The sequence below is a fragment of the Equus asinus genome, chromosome 3, assembly GCF_041296235.1.
Source record: "Equus asinus isolate D_3611 breed Donkey chromosome 3, EquAss-T2T_v2, whole genome shotgun sequence".
Classification (NCBI taxonomy): Eukaryota; Metazoa; Chordata; class Mammalia; order Perissodactyla; family Equidae; genus Equus; species Equus asinus.
Window position 1 is genome coordinate 160,856,477 of NC_091792.1, and position 17,587 is coordinate 160,874,063.

The 17,587-nt window shown below is 51.5% G+C and overlaps 1 protein-coding gene across 4 annotated transcripts in view; it reads left to right on the forward strand.

Annotated features, from left to right (window-relative positions):
- Positions 1–2,110: 2,110 nt before the first annotated feature.
- The window catches only part of LETM1 (leucine zipper and EF-hand containing transmembrane protein 1), a 38,665-nt gene continuing 23,188 nt past the window's right edge, over positions 2,111–17,587 (forward strand). The window contains exons 1-4 of one of the 4 annotated variants that reach the window (XM_070506376.1): positions 2,200–2,460; positions 5,020–5,189; positions 7,065–7,125; positions 13,720–14,170. In XM_070506376.1, the coding sequence (XP_070362477.1) occupies positions 5,174–5,189; positions 7,065–7,125; positions 13,720–14,170 (528 nt within the window). In that variant the 5' untranslated portion in view covers positions 2,200–2,460; positions 5,020–5,173. Of the gene's footprint in view, positions 2,461–5,019; positions 5,190–7,064; positions 7,126–13,719; positions 14,171–17,587 lie in introns of all 4 variants that reach the window. The other 3 variants (XM_070506375.1, XM_044767983.2, XM_044767984.2) reach the window with 3 other exon arrangements.

Here is a 17,587-nt window from a genome sequence, read left to right on the forward strand (position 1 = left end):
GCCCAGCTGGGCTAAGGCAGCAGGGTACCGTACCAAGAGACGGAAGAAATGACCCGGAGACAGCAGGCAAGACGTGCAGATTTATTGGGACTTACGTACAGGGAGAGAGTCCCGGGGCAGCCAGCTGGACATAGATCTGTGCACGGCTACTGCCCCCCAAGAGAAGCTTGTTTAAGTAGGCAGAGGAACAAAGGCTGTGTGCTTGCCAAGGGGGATCATCCGTCTATGACCTGCATTCCCAGGACCAGAGACATCCCTCCCCCCCGCCCAACTGGAGGGCCTCTGTGTTTCCTCAGACCTCGAGGGTCTTTGTGCTAACTATTCCATGAGAAAGCAGCTGGGTTGGCCAAGCCCAGGACTGTTATCATCGTTAGTGCTGGCACATAGCCCAGACAGGAGCCTCAAGGACACATGGTTTTAAAGGGGGCACACCAGCTAGTGCCCCTACACCACCCCACCTGGCTGGGCCAGGGGTGAGTCATCCCAAGGGCTGGTGAGCAATGTTGTACAGTTCCTCACACCCAGCTCCTTGGGCAATACAGAGGCGGGTGGGGCCTCCCGGTGTCCTTCAAAGTCCTGCAAAGACACTCTTGCCTTTCAGTTGATCACCACCTCCTGCTCAGCCCCATCTCCGGTGAGCATTGTCAGGGATCAGCTTTCTTGCCCGCTCTGTGGGGCCTCCCTCCCTGCCCCTGGATGGCTTTGGGACAGTCCTTGGGAGCTCAGGGCCAATGTCAGCTACTAGTACTAGGACATATTCCTACACTTTGGGCATTAAAAGCCCAGTCCTGTCTGACCCTGACTGCCTGTCTGCCCTGGTACAGGCCTAACCTGGTTGGGGCAACGAGGACTGTCTTTCCTTATACCCCCTTTGACTCTTAGGGGATAGGTAAGAAAGAAGCCTGGCTTTATGATTTGTCGGCAGTGGAGGCCTGGATTTCATACATATGTGCATATGTGTGCTTAGATTAACTCTACATTTGACGTCTAATGCGCTCACTGCCCAGTCCCAATACAGGCACTTCATGTCATCTCCAAAGGGCCCTGCACTAACCAGAGCCACCTTCTCCCACCTGAGATGGGGACTCCAGGCCCATCCCGGTCCAGCAACTGGCAATTCTGGTTCAGGGTTCAGGAAAACCACTCCAGGCAGGCTACTTCTTCCAGATGGTGAGGGTCGAGTGATGGGGGAGCCTGACGGGATCAGGAACTCCTGAACGGGGAACACATATGCACTGAGTGTGTGCTGCAGGAACCTCACCAAGAGGTGCCCTGGGATTACATCAGTCAACAAGACAGGCAGATGGGGCGAAAAGGATGGAAAAGACCTTCTAGGCAGAGGCCTGAGAGGAACAAAGGTTGGGAGGTGGGAAGCGGCGTGGCGAGGCCGGGGAAGGGCCTGGCGCCACTGGGTTGGGGTGCAGGCTGGTGGGAGTGGACCTCAGGAGCCGCCGATCCCCACCTTTACCCCAGCCTGCTCTCCCCGCATCACTTCATCGACCCTCCCACGCCCGTCGCGAATGTGACCCCATCTTAGAGAAGGGACGGGAGGGGCTCAAAGGTCACGGCTGCCTGGTTTCTCCCTCCCGGGCTCGGGGGAGAGGCTTCTGCGAGCAGGTGCTTGAGCGCTCGGCGGGGCGGACCCGCGGGCTCGGCCCAGCCCAGGGGGGAATCCCGGAGGCCCCGAGCCGGGTCCCCGCGTCCCCCTCGCGGACTGGGGGTGGGGCAGGCCAGCGCAGGAGGGCGAGGGGGCGAGGCGCGGGCGAGGGAGGATCTGTGTTGGGGACGCCGCCCTGGACCCCGAGGGACCCTCCCCAAAACGTCCCCGGAGCCGTTTTCCGCCCATCGGTGCCGGGCCTGCTCCCACTCCGTTGCATACCGCAGCCGCCGCTCGAACGCGCGAAGACCCGCCACGCATGCGCCGCCGGCTCCCTCAGCGTGCGCGGCCGTCGCGCCGGGGTCGGGCAGCGGGAGGTGCGACGGAAACCAGGATACAGCACGCCGCAGGGTCAGGTCGCCCGGTGCTCGCCGGGACTTGTAGTTCGCAGCCGCGCAAGTCCGGCGGGCGAGGCCGCCGCGGGGCACGCCGGGACCGGTAGTCGGCCGCAGTGCCCGCCCCTCAGCTGGCCGGCGGCGGGCGCCCGAGGGGCCCAATGGGAGCGGCGGCCCGGCCGCCCCGCCCTGTAACGCCGGACGTCCGTGCCGGGGCATGGCCGCCGCCGGTGCCGGGCCCTTGAGTTGAGCGCCTGTCGCTGGGAGCCAACCGCCGCCCTCAACCGTCCACGCGGGGGCCCAGGCGCCGCCGGACCGGCGAGGAGCCGCGGCCGCCGCAGAGGAGGAGGAGGCAGCAGGAGGTCGGAGCGGTCTCCGCGGCCGGGCACATGGCGTCCATCTTACTGAGGAGCTGCCGCGGCCGTGGGCCCGCCCGCCTCCCGCCGCCCCGCGCCGCCGCCCCGAGGGGTAAGCGGCCCGCGCTCTGCCGATGGCGCGGGGCCGGCGCCGGGGAGGTGGGCTGGTGGCCGGGGGAGAAGGGCCGGGGGACGGGGCCGGGGTCGGGGCTAGGAGCAGGGGGAGGACTGTGGCCAGGGTCGGTGTGGGGACAACAGGGGCCGGGGGTGCAGGGCCCAGGGGACAGGGAGCCGGGGCCAGGACGGGCGGAGCGGAGAGGGCGTCGGCCCGGCAGCCCTGCGGCGCCCCCGGGGCGGGTCGGGGCGCTCGGACGCGGCCCGGGGCTGGGGTCACGCCGAGCCGGGGCAACGCCCAGCAGGGACCTTGGGCAGCCCTGCCCTGCACCCCGCCTTGACCGGCCCGCTGCCGGGGCGTGGTGAGCGTCCGGGCCGTGCGGGCAGTGCGCGCGGGGCGGCCGGCGCGGGCGGCGCCCGTGGCTCACGCGCGCTGTGACCTTAGTCGCCCGCCTGCTGGCCGCTGCGTCGTGAGCGGGGAAAGTTCTGACGGTCCGCCCTAGGATGGTCTCGGCGCTCCTCTCGTGGTTGAGGTGGGTGGGACGTGGCGCCCACTCACGAGGGCTCCTGAGATGAGACGGCCGGGGGCTGGCAGACGCTGGCGAGCAGGCCCTGCGGGCTGGCAAGACGTCTGTGGGGCTGATTCCCTTATGGTGTTATCGGGCCTCCATAGAGAGCCCCCAGGTGTTGCGGTGCATGGCCTGGGGCAGATCCCGTTGTACCTGGAGCGTCGGTGACCCTAGCTGTGACATAAACATCGGGCCCTTAGGAGTCCACGAGTAGTCTTGTGGCACTCTCCCTCATTCCCTCTCTCTCTGTATTTTTCTCTTTTTAGATTAACCTTTCTGAGCTTGTTCCTTATTTTTAAGATCCAAGTAAAGATAAAACTTGCCCTTTGAGATTGAGAGATTCAAGTAAAATGATATACTTCAAGATGCTTTACAGTTTGCAAAGGCATTCTAAGAACCATGATTGTTGTAATTTTTAGCAATAATGGCTGATTGGCTGCTTAGACCTTTGGAGCTGTGGAAAAGGATTTGAGCAGCAAGAACTGACTGTGTGTCAACTGTTGGGTGTCCGGTCCAGCTTTTAGCCTTTCCCTCTGCTGTCAGAGCTCTCTCTGTATCCCTTGCCTGTTAAGGGTGGTGATAATAGTACTTTGGCCCCTTCACTTTTCTGTAGCATGTTTATGGGTGAGAAATTAACTGAATTTGCTTTGTGGTTGTATCATTCCAGGAACACAAATGTTTCCTGAAGTTATCACTGTTCTTTATTACACAGACATAAAGGGCAGAGAGTGGGTTTGCTGTAGGACCAACAGAGAATCCAGAGCCTGCAGGACCCAGGGACAGTAGGGAGCAGGTCCCTGAACCCTCAGAAATGACACTCCTGGCTGGCTGGGCACGGCGGCCCTTATCTAGTGCACGTTTCCCCTTTTATTAACATCTTGCTTAAGTGTGGCTCATTGTCACAGGCGGTGAGCCAGTGCTGCCTGATGTTGTTAGCTGAGGCCCATGCTGTATTCAGATTTCCTTTTTTCTGTCCCGTACACCACTCTGATCTCTTTTTCTGTTATGTACTTTTCTTTTATCTGCATGCACTTTATTCTGATGTCCTTTTTCTGTCCCAGGACCCCATCCAGGACACCACGTTACATTTAGTCTCTATTTCTCTTTAGTTCCCTCTTGGTGGTGACAATTTCTCAGATTTCCCTTGAGAGTTTTGAGGAGGACTGGTCAGATATGTTGTAGGATGCCCCCTACTGGGATTTCTCTGATGTTTTTCTCATGGTTATGGGTTTTGTAGGGAAGACCACAGAGATGAAGTGTCCTTATCACATCCTGTCTAGGGTGCCTGCTTGCAATGTGATTTATCACAGTCGACGTTGACCTTGCTCACCTGCCTGAGGTGTGACTGCAGGTCTCTGCTCTGGATTACTCTTTTCCGCCTCTCCACACCGTGCTCTTTAGGAGGAAGTTGCTCTGTGGGGCACATACTTAGGAGTGGGCTAGAGCTCTGTAGAGGTGGGCTGACCAGATTCATCAAGGACCGGGTGTGAGAGCAGACAGACAGGAGGACTTGAGGAGGAGCAGGCTGGGAGAGTCCAGGAGTTCTTGGAACTCTTGAATGTGAGGTGCCATTGGACCTCTGGGTCTCATGTACCCACAGGTATTCAGGTACAGAGTGCCTGGGGAGGATCTGGAGGAGTGGTAGAGAGGAACCTGCCAGGAGCAGCTTGGGGGAGAACCTGGAGAGTGTGGTCTCCTGGAAGCTAGATAAAGAAAGGTGTGGGATACAAAGAAACATATTTGGTCTCTGTCCCTGGTCCCCAGCTCTTGGCTGAGCTCCTAAAAACCCTTCCTATTTCTCGAGTGATAGGAATGTCTTTTGTTCTTTGCAACGAGCCCCTTTTTCTCATACCTGAGTTCATGCTAAGGCAGAACCTGTGATTGTAAGGTTGGACCTTCCAGCCCCACGCTCAGCCTCCAGGGAGGGGAGGGCATCTGGAGACTGAGTTGGCTCGCCAGTGGCCAAGGTTATATTCAATCACGCCTAGGTAATGAAGATAAAAACTCTTGAACAGGGAGGCTTGGGGAACTTCTGGGTTGGTGGCGCATGCCGACCCCACGGGGACAGAGGCTCCTACACTCAGGACTCTTCCGGACCTCGTGCTATGTGCCTCTTCGTCTGGCTGTTCGTCTGTATCCTTTATGATAAACTGTAATAGTAAGTAGAGCACTTTCCTGAGTTCTGTGTTATTCCAGAAATTATCAAAACTGAGGGTGTCATGGGAACCCCCAAATTTGTAGTTGGCCAAAGTGTGGGTAGCCTGGGGACCCTACTTGCAACTGGTGTCTCAGTCTTGTGGGCCAGAGCTCTTAACCTGTGGGTCTGCATTCATGCCCGAGAGAGTCAGAATTGAATTGTAGGACACCCAGTTGGTGTCGCAATGGGGGAGATGAATTGGTTGTTGGAAAAAAGACCAGAAAAAGGGCTTCCAGAAAGAGGGAGTGGCCCTTGGCCCACATCTGTTTGGGGGAGGGGGTAGGACAGAGCCTGAAGCCCCGCCGGGGGCTTTCCTGGGGGGTCTGGGGGCAGAAGCCTTCAGAGTGAGGAGAGCATGTAGAACAGAGGGGATGTGAGTTCACGCAGCTTAGAGATGGGGGGCAGGCCAGGGAGCTCTGGGAGCTGTGACAGTTTGTCTGCTTGCTGGGGGTGGGGGGAGTACATGGGGCAGGGAGCCATTTCTGAGCAAAGTTCTTGAGGTGAGGGGCTGGCCCAGGGCAGGGGTGGAGGGGACAGGCACAGGTCGGGGAAGGCTTCTATTTGGGAGACAATGTGGGCAGGTCCTCAGCTGGAGTGAGAAGGGCCAGGTGTGCTCTTTGCCAGTTGCTTTTTAATTTTAACTGAGAATGTGACATTTGAAACATAAAAGATTACTTTATAAACCATGGTGACTGAACACTCAGGAGCCCAGCTCCCAACTTAAAACCAGGCTGTCACCTGTATTACAAGATCTCAAATTTAGTGTTTGATGGGAATAGCCTTCTGCACAGGATGTGAGAGTTACCCATGATGACACTGGCCTCCTATTGAATTACGTAGTGACAAGTGGAAGTCCTTATCCCCAGAAGGTCCACTGGGAGCAGCTTGGGTCTACCCTGCCTGGCTTGCTCCAAGGGTGTCCAGGAGTTGGCACCTGTCCCCTGCCCTGTCCGTCTTCTCTCCTCCCTTTTCACACGGGCTCCCAGAGTGAGCTCTCAGCAACTCAAACCTGCTGTGGGCACTCCTGCTGCCTGAAGAGTCTTATATGATGCCAGCCTGCTTTTCCAGGCTTGCTGCCTGACACCCCCCTAGTTCCTCAAGCTGCCTGCCACCCTGTTGGGATGGCACCTGTGGCCCCGCCACCCCCAATATCTGTCTTGTCCCTTCCACAAGCTGCCCCAGCACCAAGTTTGATCACAAGTAGGCCTGAATATTGGTCATGTGAGTGAACTCTGAATTTATGCTTTTGGAAAGTAGAATGAGTTAGGGAAAGTGTCAGAATACATCAAAAACCTAAAAATATGCATACACTTGTTAATATTGTTTATCCAAGAAATGGCTCACTCTTGGCTTTATTTTTCCAGTAATTCTCATTGCCTTCACCCCCTCATGTGGGCAGGGAGGGCATTGGGTCATTGGGGTGGGGCCCTTGCTTGCTCTGTGGGGCTGTCTGTGCATTGGGGGTTATATGCACCCTGGCCTCTGCCCACCAGAGCCAGCTGGAGCAAATGGGAGTGGTCTCACCCAGGGAGACCCACAGGCCCATGCTCCCCAGACCCTCCGCTGATGCAGTCCAGTGCCCACACTTGGGGTGCATGGAGCCAGCCCTACCTCAGGCTCCCCTTCTTCCCAAGGGGTACCCTGAGACACTATATTGCTAACTGAGGCAGACCCTTCACTTAGCAACAGTCTGAAACCTTCCAACAGTCAGAACAGGCTTCCAGAAACTTACTCTACAAAGGAAATCAGCACTCTTTCAGACTCTAAAAGACGATATCAGTATAAAGCGCCTGGCTTGAGACTTATTTTCTTGTTTTTTCTTTGTTTTTGTCATAGGTAGTCTGGGGGATCGTGCTTGTCTCAGTTGTGCCAACACCGTGGGGTTGATAAGCCGCGTGTAAGTAAATAAATGTCACTTTCCATCTATTTGAACGTGGGAGCCTGAAAATGCTCAAGTGATTGTGACTCCCGATTTTGGGGGAGACAGTATCTCCTACTTTCCTGTTCTTTGTTTTTGTTTTTTTTAAACTTTTTTCTTTTCCTTTTGAAATATATGACCATATATGTATAGTGGTGAATCTTTGGAGAATAAATGAACACTCATAATCCCAGTACCTGTTACAAATATTATTAAAATTTGAGGTATTTTATTCTGGTCTTTTTTCTTATATTCTGGTTTTTAAAACATGCAGTGGTAACCACAGTCTACATATAGTATTATGTATTCTTGTGACAGATCTTTTCCATGCTCAGTCAATTTTCAGTGGATTTTCATTTTCCACTTGTGCAAAAAGACGTTGAAAGTGCCAGCTAACATTGTCGATGTTGGGCCCCATCAGTGAACACACAGACCCTTCCTTGCACCACATTCCGTCCCTCACAGAGCATCTTGCTGATCTGCTGCTGGCCACGGGGCTCACCCCTGCCTGGTTCTGGGAACGTATCTAGAGTGTGGTGGACTTAGCCCTTCCCTGTGGTAGGAGGTCTGTGGTACTGCTGCAAGGGTGGAGGTCTTCCTGGAGGGAGTGGCATCCACACTTTGTGTCCACTCTCACACACAGACTTGAACTTACCTCGGAGCTGCTGTGATTTCCCACCTGCCATCCCCTCTGCCCAGCATCCCCAAAGTCTCCTGACGCCCCTCACCTATGAGGTGGGATGCCCAGACCTCTCTCCTTGCTCCACCTACCCCAGACACCCAGAGTGGAGCTCACTTCTCCCTTCCAACATCCCTAGTTCTTTCTGTTCAAGAGTACGGGACTGTATCCCCAAGTGCTGTCTGTCTGGCCCCTCACAACCCCTTCCCATGGAGCTGTGAGGTCTTTTCGGTTTTCTTAGTCATTTGAGATTAATTTGTCACCTCATCCTGGCTATAAAACTTTTCTGGAGGATGCTTCTTGGGAAAGATTTAATTCCCCGAAATGAAGACTACATAAGTCATATGTGAAAAATTGGTTGTTGTTAAAGGAAATGGTGCGTAAACATATTTTCAGTTTTATATCTTTTATAAAGTGCTAAAATGTGCAGCTGGACACACATGGCTTTTCACACGTGTGAGTGTCTCCGTGGAGTGGAATCAATGCATGTGCAGTGTTTGGTGGGGACACGGTAAAGTCTGTTTACAAAGTCCTCCCAGCAGCAGCCCCTGCAGGGCCCACTTGCTGCCAGAGCACTCCCACCTGGCTCTTGGCTTTGATTTTGATTAGGTTTCTTTTCTGAGAGTCACAAGACTTTGTTGTCATGAAATCCTTTTTATGATGTGGAGCCATTGACGTATGAGTGTAGAACATCTTTGCTCTTGCTGAAGTGTGCTGTTCTAGATTTCATTCCAAAGTGAACTCTCTAATCTGTGGGTGGCATTTCAGGGACCTGGGGCCCAGCAGGTACCTGTAAACAGCATGGCCGTGACCCGGGGGTACAATCATGGTTGCAATGGCTCCGCAGGGCCAGCTCTTGGGGTTTTTCAAGACAAGTTGGAAGTCTGGGTTTTGGTGTCAAGTCTGAGGTGAGAGGACTGTGGTGTGGACCTGCTGCAGCCCCGTGTGGACTGCGTTCACCCGCGTGAGCCACCCCAGGCGTGTGGGGGCTGGTGCTGCGGATCAGTGACCCCGGCAGCGTGCAGGGCTGGCTATGCCTGTCTCCCTGTCCTGGAGCACCTGTCGTGCCTCGGCGCTCTGTGCCTGTCGTTTACCCTAGTGCGTTCTCCAGCTGGCTCTCGTCTCTGGGGGACCAGGCCTCACGTGCCTTCTTGGACAGTCTTTCTAGATGAACTTTTGAATTACTTCAGGTGTAAAATGTTATTTTGGGGATTGTAACTGGGATGCCGTTAAACCCATAAAATCATTTGAGAATATTTTAAAATCGAATGTAGTCTTTACAGATGTTTTCTTTATTATGACCTTTTCTCTCAGAAAAAGGTGTGTCATTTTCTTTACATAGGCCACACGCATTGCCTTTAAGACAGTTCACAGATGTGTTCTATTTGGTGGCATTAATGAGCCTCCTTTTTCATTATCTTTTCTAAGGGATTATTACTGGCATGTAAGGTACTAATTTCTATATATTTTCTTGTGCCTGGCCGCTTCACACAGCTCCATTGATTATTTTTTAGCTCATATTGTAATACATTTTTAATTAATGGTTATGGATCTTCCTAGTGCATGATAATTTTTGTCTCTTCCTTCCCAGTGCACTAAGCTTCTTTTGGGGTTTCAGCTCTTATCTCAGTAGCCAGATGTTATCAGAACAGCTGTAGTCATTCATGCATTATTACAACAGCAAAAAATAGAGTATCTAGTGTTTAACTAGTCTCTGCTGTTAGCTTCTGTTTTTGAGTACTCTGCCATGTCTGTTTATTCTTATCTTAAAGTGTTTTTATTAGAAATGGATGTTGAATTTGTTGAGCACCTTTTAAGATTCAAATGCCCTTGCATTTACGATTCGTATTAAAACATAAAAGCTGTGCTTTATTAATATAAATTTTTTATAAGTTCACAATTTTTATGAAGTTAAACACTTTGTTTAGAAAGTTAAACCATGAGAACTGTAAAGCTGTTTTGCTGAACTCATACGCTTCAAATTAGGGATTATAGATGAGAGTTGAAGTCTTACATCAGTCTCAGCATCCAAAAAACATTTTTTTTGATCATGCAGTATAAGAAATCTTGAGCTAAGTAGTTGCAAGTGGTAACCATTTGTATTAGTTTTTTTAACAGTTACTTTGCAATCTCAGTCTTCAGTTGAAATGGTCCAGACCCCTGAAGGATGGAGAGTTTCTGATTCAAGGCAACATCATGGACATTATCTGGCCACACTTCACCTCCTTTATCATAGAAAGAAAGGCAGAGAGAAAGGACCCAAAACTCTGTGTAAGCAGTTAAACATAGCACAGCAGCTCTGAAACCGAGCACACGCTGAACCTCATTCAGTGGGAAAACCTGAGCTGACATGAGGCTGTTTCTCTTCTTAAGTCTCCGTTAGTGTGAGTACTCATAAGATTTGCTGCAGAAATATCAGTGTGTTGGTGACAGGTATGGCCCTGGCCCCCGGGGGCACATGGCACACTGGCTGTCATGCGGCCTCGAGGGCTCTAATAGGTGTTGAGGTGTTGGGGGCAGTTGTCTCCAGCTCCACAGCTGAGGGGCACTTGTCCTGCAGGCAGGCTTGGTTTCACCTCTTGTCTCTGGGCAGAGAGGTGTCTTGCACTTCTGGAATCATCCCTCTTGGTGGTGGTACCTGTTGCTCCATTGTCTGTCCATCCTTCCCTGTCTTGTTGCTGGGTCACTTTGCCCCTCCTGGCGTCGTGTCCCTGGAGAACTGAGGGTGGCGTGTTAAGGGTTGCATCTTCCCTGGCCCAGCCTGAGGCTATTGTCTTGGCGAGTTGTTCACTTGGGAAGGGGACATGTTACCATGAGTTTAGTGGCCCACAGGTGTTATGCCTGTGGCATTTTCCCAGCTGTTTGCAAGAGTGAAGAAGTGCTGTGGCAGAGAGCATGTCTGGGTCCTTGCATCCCGCTCCCACAGGTGGCTGTGTAGCTGATACCGGCACAGGAAATGCTCTGAACCCGTGAACGCTGTTCCTCTGCCAAACACTTCTTGGCTTTTTTCTTCTTGAAGGTGACAGCAAATGTCCAGGTTGAAATGGACATAGGAGTCAGCATCCTAAAGTAAAACGAGTGACTTAATGAAAATCTCAAGCTTTTTAACATGAACAAATGGGGCTTTCCTCTGGGGACCATGTGTTTCTGTTGTTATGTTGCTTTCACCCAGAGCATTTCCCCCCCCACTTTAAAGGTGATTTATCAAAAAAAAAAAAGGGAAGGCAAAGAAAAAGCAGGAGAAAATCAGTGACTGGATGGTAGGAAGCTGGGCCCACTGGCCCTGCATGGATGAGCCGACTGGGTGCTTTTCAGAAGCATTGCCGAAGCCAAGGGCTCTGGCAGGTCAGGGCAGAGTGCGGTAGGCCTCAATGACGGGGTCTGTCCCAGACGCCCTCAGGAAGGCAGCAGTGCCCAGGTTAGTTTTGTTTTGATGGAAATTTTTTGAATAATAAATTATGCAATTTTATGTTTTTTGAAAATAGCTAATCCTTTCTGGCTAGATGGTTGGTAATAATACTCTCTCTAATGTGCTTGAAGACAGCCAGATCTTGGGGCCTCACAGGCCTTGACTGGGTGTGCCGGCTGCTTCTCTCCTTGGTCTGTTTTCACGTGTCTCTGCCTTTGCCTGTTGCCTGCCCCTTGTGACTGCTGACGTTACAACTTCTCATGGGAGCCACTCACTTCCTTGCTAATTGAGGGTTGGGAAATTGGATAATTAAGCTTGGTGAAGATAGGAGGTAAGGTTTATTTCTATGTGGGCACTGTCATCGCCCACGTTGAGAGGTGAGGCTGAGGCACAAAAGGCATGGGCTATGGCCAGCGTCTCGGAGCAGCAAGTGGCCGAGCAGCACTGTGAGCCAGCGGCTCTGCCATGCTCTGTGCGGCCTGTCCCTTGGCTACTGTGACTTAGGACAGGGTGGGTTCGAGGGACCCCCCCCCCCCAACCTCCTGGCTCAGGTGTTGACTCTGGGGCTAAGGAGCTCGTGGGATAGGATTGACCCTGCTCTTTGAAGCCGGGAGCAGGGGCTCAGGACAGAAGAAAAGTCAGCGGGGAGTCAGTTGGTGTGGGGCTGGGGGTGTCCTGTACCAGCTACACCTGCCCATTCTAGGCTGCGGACTAAGACAGGCACATTCCTGCTTGTCCTTCTGTATTCCTCCTATTTAAAAGGAACAGCAAAATCACACATTTCCCAGCTTTCTTCCAGCCCTGACTGGTGGCTTTTCAGCTGCTCTGATGGGACAGTAGTAATAGATGCCACTTCTGTGGGAGGTGTTGCTGTGCGCCAGACACCATTCTGGGTACTTCAAATATATGAGCACTCACATTTACAAGGATGTTCCCAAAGTACAGAGAGGTTAAGTTACTTGCCGAAGGTCACACAGCAATAAGTAGTGGAGCTGGAATTTGGACTCAGTCTGCTCCAGAGCTCACTGCTGGTGGCAAACCAGGTACAAAGAGATGATTGGGCAGGTGGGAAGGAGCTGGGGTGTGTTGGTTATAAATGGCGTGCCTCTGAAGTAAGTTGGACTCTGCGGCCACCCAGAGGTAGGTTTGTGCATGAGCAGGGGAGAGGTTTCTCATGTGACAGGTGAGATGAGTAGAAGATTGTGAAACTGAAAGGGAATCGTCTGGGAAAATTGCTTCAGGATTGGATTGTGAGTGGGTTTGCATCACCGTGCTGCAGTCGGAAGAGTGTCTCTTCATCGCACACAAACCCTGGGCTGTGCCAGGCTCTGGCTGGCACTAAGAGCTTTGGAGGCCCGGCTCATGCTCCAGAAACTCAGACTGCAGTGGCTCTCCTCGCATGGCCATTTTGCGGGTAGACACTAAGTGGCAGCTGAGTGGGGCCCAGAGGAGTAGACTGGCCTGCTCTGGCTGCTGGGAGTCCAGGCAGCCCTGTAGGCCTCAAGCAATGTGGGCAGAGAAGACTCTGAGGTTCTCAGTGACAGAAGCCCTTGCAGCTTCTCGCTATGGTTTGGAGGCAGCTCACGCCGGCTTCCTGCTGGGCCTCACGGAGCCTGAGGTCCAGTGGGGGATGGAGTGTGCCTGGTGGATTTGAGAGTGGCACGCGCTAGGAGGGCAATGCTGCCGGTCAGGGGGCCTGAGTGAGCCCAGGGCCAAGCCACTGGAGCCTGCGGGGCGTCCAGGCATGGCACGGCTGCAGAGGCTCTGGGCCAGGGGCCTGCCCGTGTGTCAGGGTGCACAGACCAGTGCTGGAGCAGCGAGGGGAAGAGAGGGAGGAAATGGGCTTTGGGCTTTATTTGTTGAGTTTGCCATTTTGCACAGATGCCTTTGGTCAGCTGGTGCATGGGTCTAGGTTGCCCTTGCTGATTTTCAGGACTTACCCAAGAACCACAGGTCTTTGTAGAAAGTCAGCTGTTAGAAGAGAGATCCTCCAAACTCCACGCCACAGCCCCCAAATTCCCAAGGCAGCACCGCACATCTCCTCCTCTTGGGAGCTGGCCTGTGTGACCTGCCCAGATGTTGAATCTCTCTAGCCCGAGGGTCAAGCTTTTGCTGGTTGTGTTTGTGTCCGGCCTGCCCCTTTGAGCCCCCCAACCCCCACCTGAGCTGCTCAGCGTCTTGGTGCTGCCCTGCATCGAGGCTGTGGGGACTGGTCATCCTGTGCTGCTCTCAGATGGGGGCAACTCTCCCTGGTCTCTCGCACGAGCCCTTTCCAAGCAGCTCCTTCACCTCCAGCTCTGGAGGGGAAGGGCTCCCCTGGATGTGTTCTTCAGGCATCAGGAAGCAATAGGAGTCTGTTTTATGTGCTGAGAAAATTGGGTGTATAGTTGTGATATGGCTGTGGTCTCTGTTGCTCTTGTTGGTATTTGGTGCTGGGAGGTCATAGAAAGTGACCAGCCCCTCATTGCTGTTTTCCTTTTTCCAGGAATGTTCCCTTTGGCTGCTGCGCTCCCGTCCACCCCATGTATCTTTCCTTCAGAGGCGATCCCCTCAGCTGTTGGACTCAGAGGCCTGAGCGCACGTGCACGGTGACTCGAGCACCATGGGCCCCTGCCTCGGCAGGTCTGGTTGTCACGGGGCCACAGTTCCTTCCTGTGCGCTGCTGGCACTCCTCGCCCCCGCTGAACGATGACTCCGTGGTGGAGAAGTCCCTGAAGTCCTTAAAGGACAAGAACAAGAAGCTGGAGGAGGGAGGCCCGGTGTACAGCCCCCCGCCGGAGGTGGCCGTGAAGAAGTCCCTGGGGCAGAGGGTCCTAGATGAGCTGAAGCACTACTACCACGGCTTCCGCCTCCTCTGGATTGACACTAAGATCGCCGCACGCATGCTGTGGCGTATCCTCAACGGCCACACCCTGAGCCGCCGAGAGCGCAGGCAGGTAATGGGCATGTGCGTGATCCTGGTCGGTCACCTTTCAGTGGCTTTAAAATGCTTTTATGGCTTTTTTCCTGCTGCTTTTGGTTTAAAAATAAGAAATCGGAAAAACCCATAGAAAAGTGAACTTCTGCTGTAACGCCACCACTGAAATTGAACACTGAAATTTTGATGTCTCTTCTGCCAGAGGTTTTTAATATACACATATTTGTCTTCTCTCCGTGTTTTGATGTTGTTCCACTGTCTTCTGGCTTCTTTTACTGTTGAGAGGTCTGTGTCAGCCCAATTGCATTTCTTTTTATTTTCATTTTTTGAAGAAGATTAGCCCTGAGTTAACTTCTGCCGATCCTCCTCTTTTTGCTGAGGAAGACTGGCCCTGAGCCAACATCCATGCCCATTTTCCTCTACTTTATATATGGGACGCCTACCACAGCATGGCCTGCCAAACGGTGCCATGTCCACACCTGGGATCCGAACCAGCGAACCCCAGGCGCCGAAGCAGAACGTGCGCACTTAACCGCTGCGCCACTGGGCCGGCCCCTCAATTGTATTTCTTTTGCAGGTGAACTGCCTTTTCCACCTCGTTGCTTTCTGATCTCTGTTTTCAGGGCTGCGCACTTCCCTTCTGTATGAGTTTGTTTTTGTTTATTGTTTGGGATCTGAGCTCTTGATCCTGAGGTTTCATGCTGTCATTAGTTCCAGAACCTGCCTGCTTACTTGCTCTTGGGCTTTCAGAGCTTCTGGTAGGCAGCTCTTAAAAAAGATTTTTCCTTTTTTTTCCAGGTACCCAGAGCTTCTGGGTCTCACTTATTTTGTCCGTGAAATAGCTGACAGTTAACACTGTCGACGAAAATAATCCATAACCAATCTATAAATGAAAATTTGGGTGAGTTTATTCTGAGCTTAAATCTGAGGATTATAACCCGGGAGAGTCTTTCCACAAAGGAACAGAGCACTCCAAAGAAGTCGGGGTATAAGGGTGGTTATATACCCTCAAAGAGGATGTTTCACATAGGATTGAAATGTCCCTTTTACAATAGTCGCGAGACTGCTCTGTCGGCACAGCGATTGATGGAAATAGCAGGTAGGTCTGCTGTCTCGGTGAACACAGCAGGGTGGCAGTCTGTTGTCTCCAGCTGAGTGGTCACAGGTGAGCTGGGAGGTGAGTGCAGCAATCAGTTCCTAGCCTAAGGAAAAATGCTTATCCCTAAGGAAATGCTAATGTGGGGGAAAGTTGCACCTTTATCTCAAGGACCTTTGTTCTGGCCATAGGAAATGTCTAAGTAGATATGCAATGCGTGCTCAATAGCCACAGTCAGGCCCTTTTGAAAAAAAAAGTCAGGCCGAATTAGGTTTATACCAAATGGCTTCCTCATATACTCCAATATATCCTATTGCTTGCTATTTTTATTTGTCAACACTATAAACTTTTCTTTCTTCGATTTTTGTTCTTTTTTTCTTGGTCAGTCCCCAGGGGACAAGGAGCACTTCAAACTCTCAGTGCCCTAAGACCCTCCCCCCGACAAGGAAAGATGCAGAAATGTCCCTTCGCTCGAAGGTGACTACCAGAGGACTCCTTAGTAAGAAAAGAAGTGCTTTATTTTAATGCATCTTGGGAATTAGGTGTTACATGTGAGAGTAACTCCAGCTTTTGTTTTTATACTTGTTCTCAAGAATTTCATTGAGAACACAGGTGATTTTTTTTTAACTGGTTGGAATTTTTCCAAGGGATGCTATTTTAGAAGGGAACAGATTGATAATTTGAAGAAGGAACAATTGTATTAGAATTTCAGAATCATCCTATTAGCATTTGTTGGACACTGAATGCAACGCACATTGTAGGTTAGATGATTACAAGTTAATACTTTATGACCCGGATTCCCTTCTGCTCCTCCCCCATCCCATTCTGCTGTGAAAGTTACGTGTTTTTGCTACTTCATTGAAGACAATGAGACTTGAAGGGAAAAAAGGAGCTGGGATAGCTGAGTAAGCCCCCGGGCTGGGTCCCTGTGTGGATGCGGGGTTGCAGTGGCGGCACATCCCTGTTGTCAGTGTTAGGAAGAGGGTTTCTGGAGCTGTGCTGTTTTTTCCCTTGGTTTAAGGCCTCACAGATAATTTTAATGTGAACAAAATTTTAGCAGTCCTGATAATTATAGAAAAATGACTCTTAAAATTATAATGCTTACAAAGGCAAAGAAAAACCACATAAGAAATTATAAGTAAAATTTGTTTAAGTATTGTTTAAGTGGAAGATAATTTTTTTTCCTGAGGAAGATTCGCCATGAGCTAACCTCTATTGCCAATTTTCCTCTTTTTGCTTGAGGAAGGTTAGTCCTGAGCTAACATTTGTGCCAGTCTTCCTCTGTTTTATATGTGGGATGCTGTCAAAGCCTTGCTGACAAGTGGTATAGGTCCGTGCCCAGGATCTGAACCCACAAACTCTGGGCCACCAAAGCAGAGCAAGCTGAACTTAACCGCTATGCCATGGTGCTGGCCCCAAGTGGAAGATAATTTGATATGTAAATTTAAGCTGATGTAATTGTCAAATACTTGCTAATCATGTTGTATAGAGAATGACTGAAAATGTCTGATGATTGCTGTGGAACAGAGGCATTTGGAAAGTTAGTTTTGTGTTCTGACTCTGGACCCTGTAGACCTGCAGTATTCGGGAGAAGGAGTGTTTCTGTCCCCCACATGCTCACCCTTGATACAGGAGACCCGGCTTACCCACAGAAATGCTTTAAAGTGACAGTGTAAAGGGAATAGCAGACAGGATCACATGGTAAAAATCACTCAGAATCATTACATGTAAGTGTAATTTTACACTTACAATGGGTGAATGTTATGGTAAGTCAATTAAACCTCAACAGAACTGCTAAAAAAAGAATGTCAAAAAACACAGGCACCAACTTGGAGGGTCCTTCCATGGCCAAATCTGGGACCATTTGAGCATAAAAATAAAAACTAATGAATTGTATACAAATGAAAAATATAGGAATCTATGAGTTGGTTTTGATAATACGTAGAAAAATGAATGTGCAAGAAAGCCAGGTTGGTGAATGGGGAGATAGGCTCGAGTTAGCAAATCACTCCTTTGTGACCATCAGAGTAGAGGAGGATTTGGGAAGAACTGTGGATGGTCGTGGTCTAGGGAGGAAGGTGGATCTTTGCACAGTCTCTGAGAGCCTCCTCACAGATCGCTTATGCGTCACAAGTGGAGAAACAAGCTCTGCCATGGAGAGGCTGCCCTGACCGGGTGATCCTGACAGACAGCGTTGAGGGGCCCGTGACTCCTCGCCCCGAGAAGGGGCACTCCAGTGGGAACCCAATAATGAAAAGACATCACATGAGCCTGAAACAAGGCCATTTCTAGAAATGACATCACTCTTCAAAGACCATCTAATTAATTGCAGTGGAAATA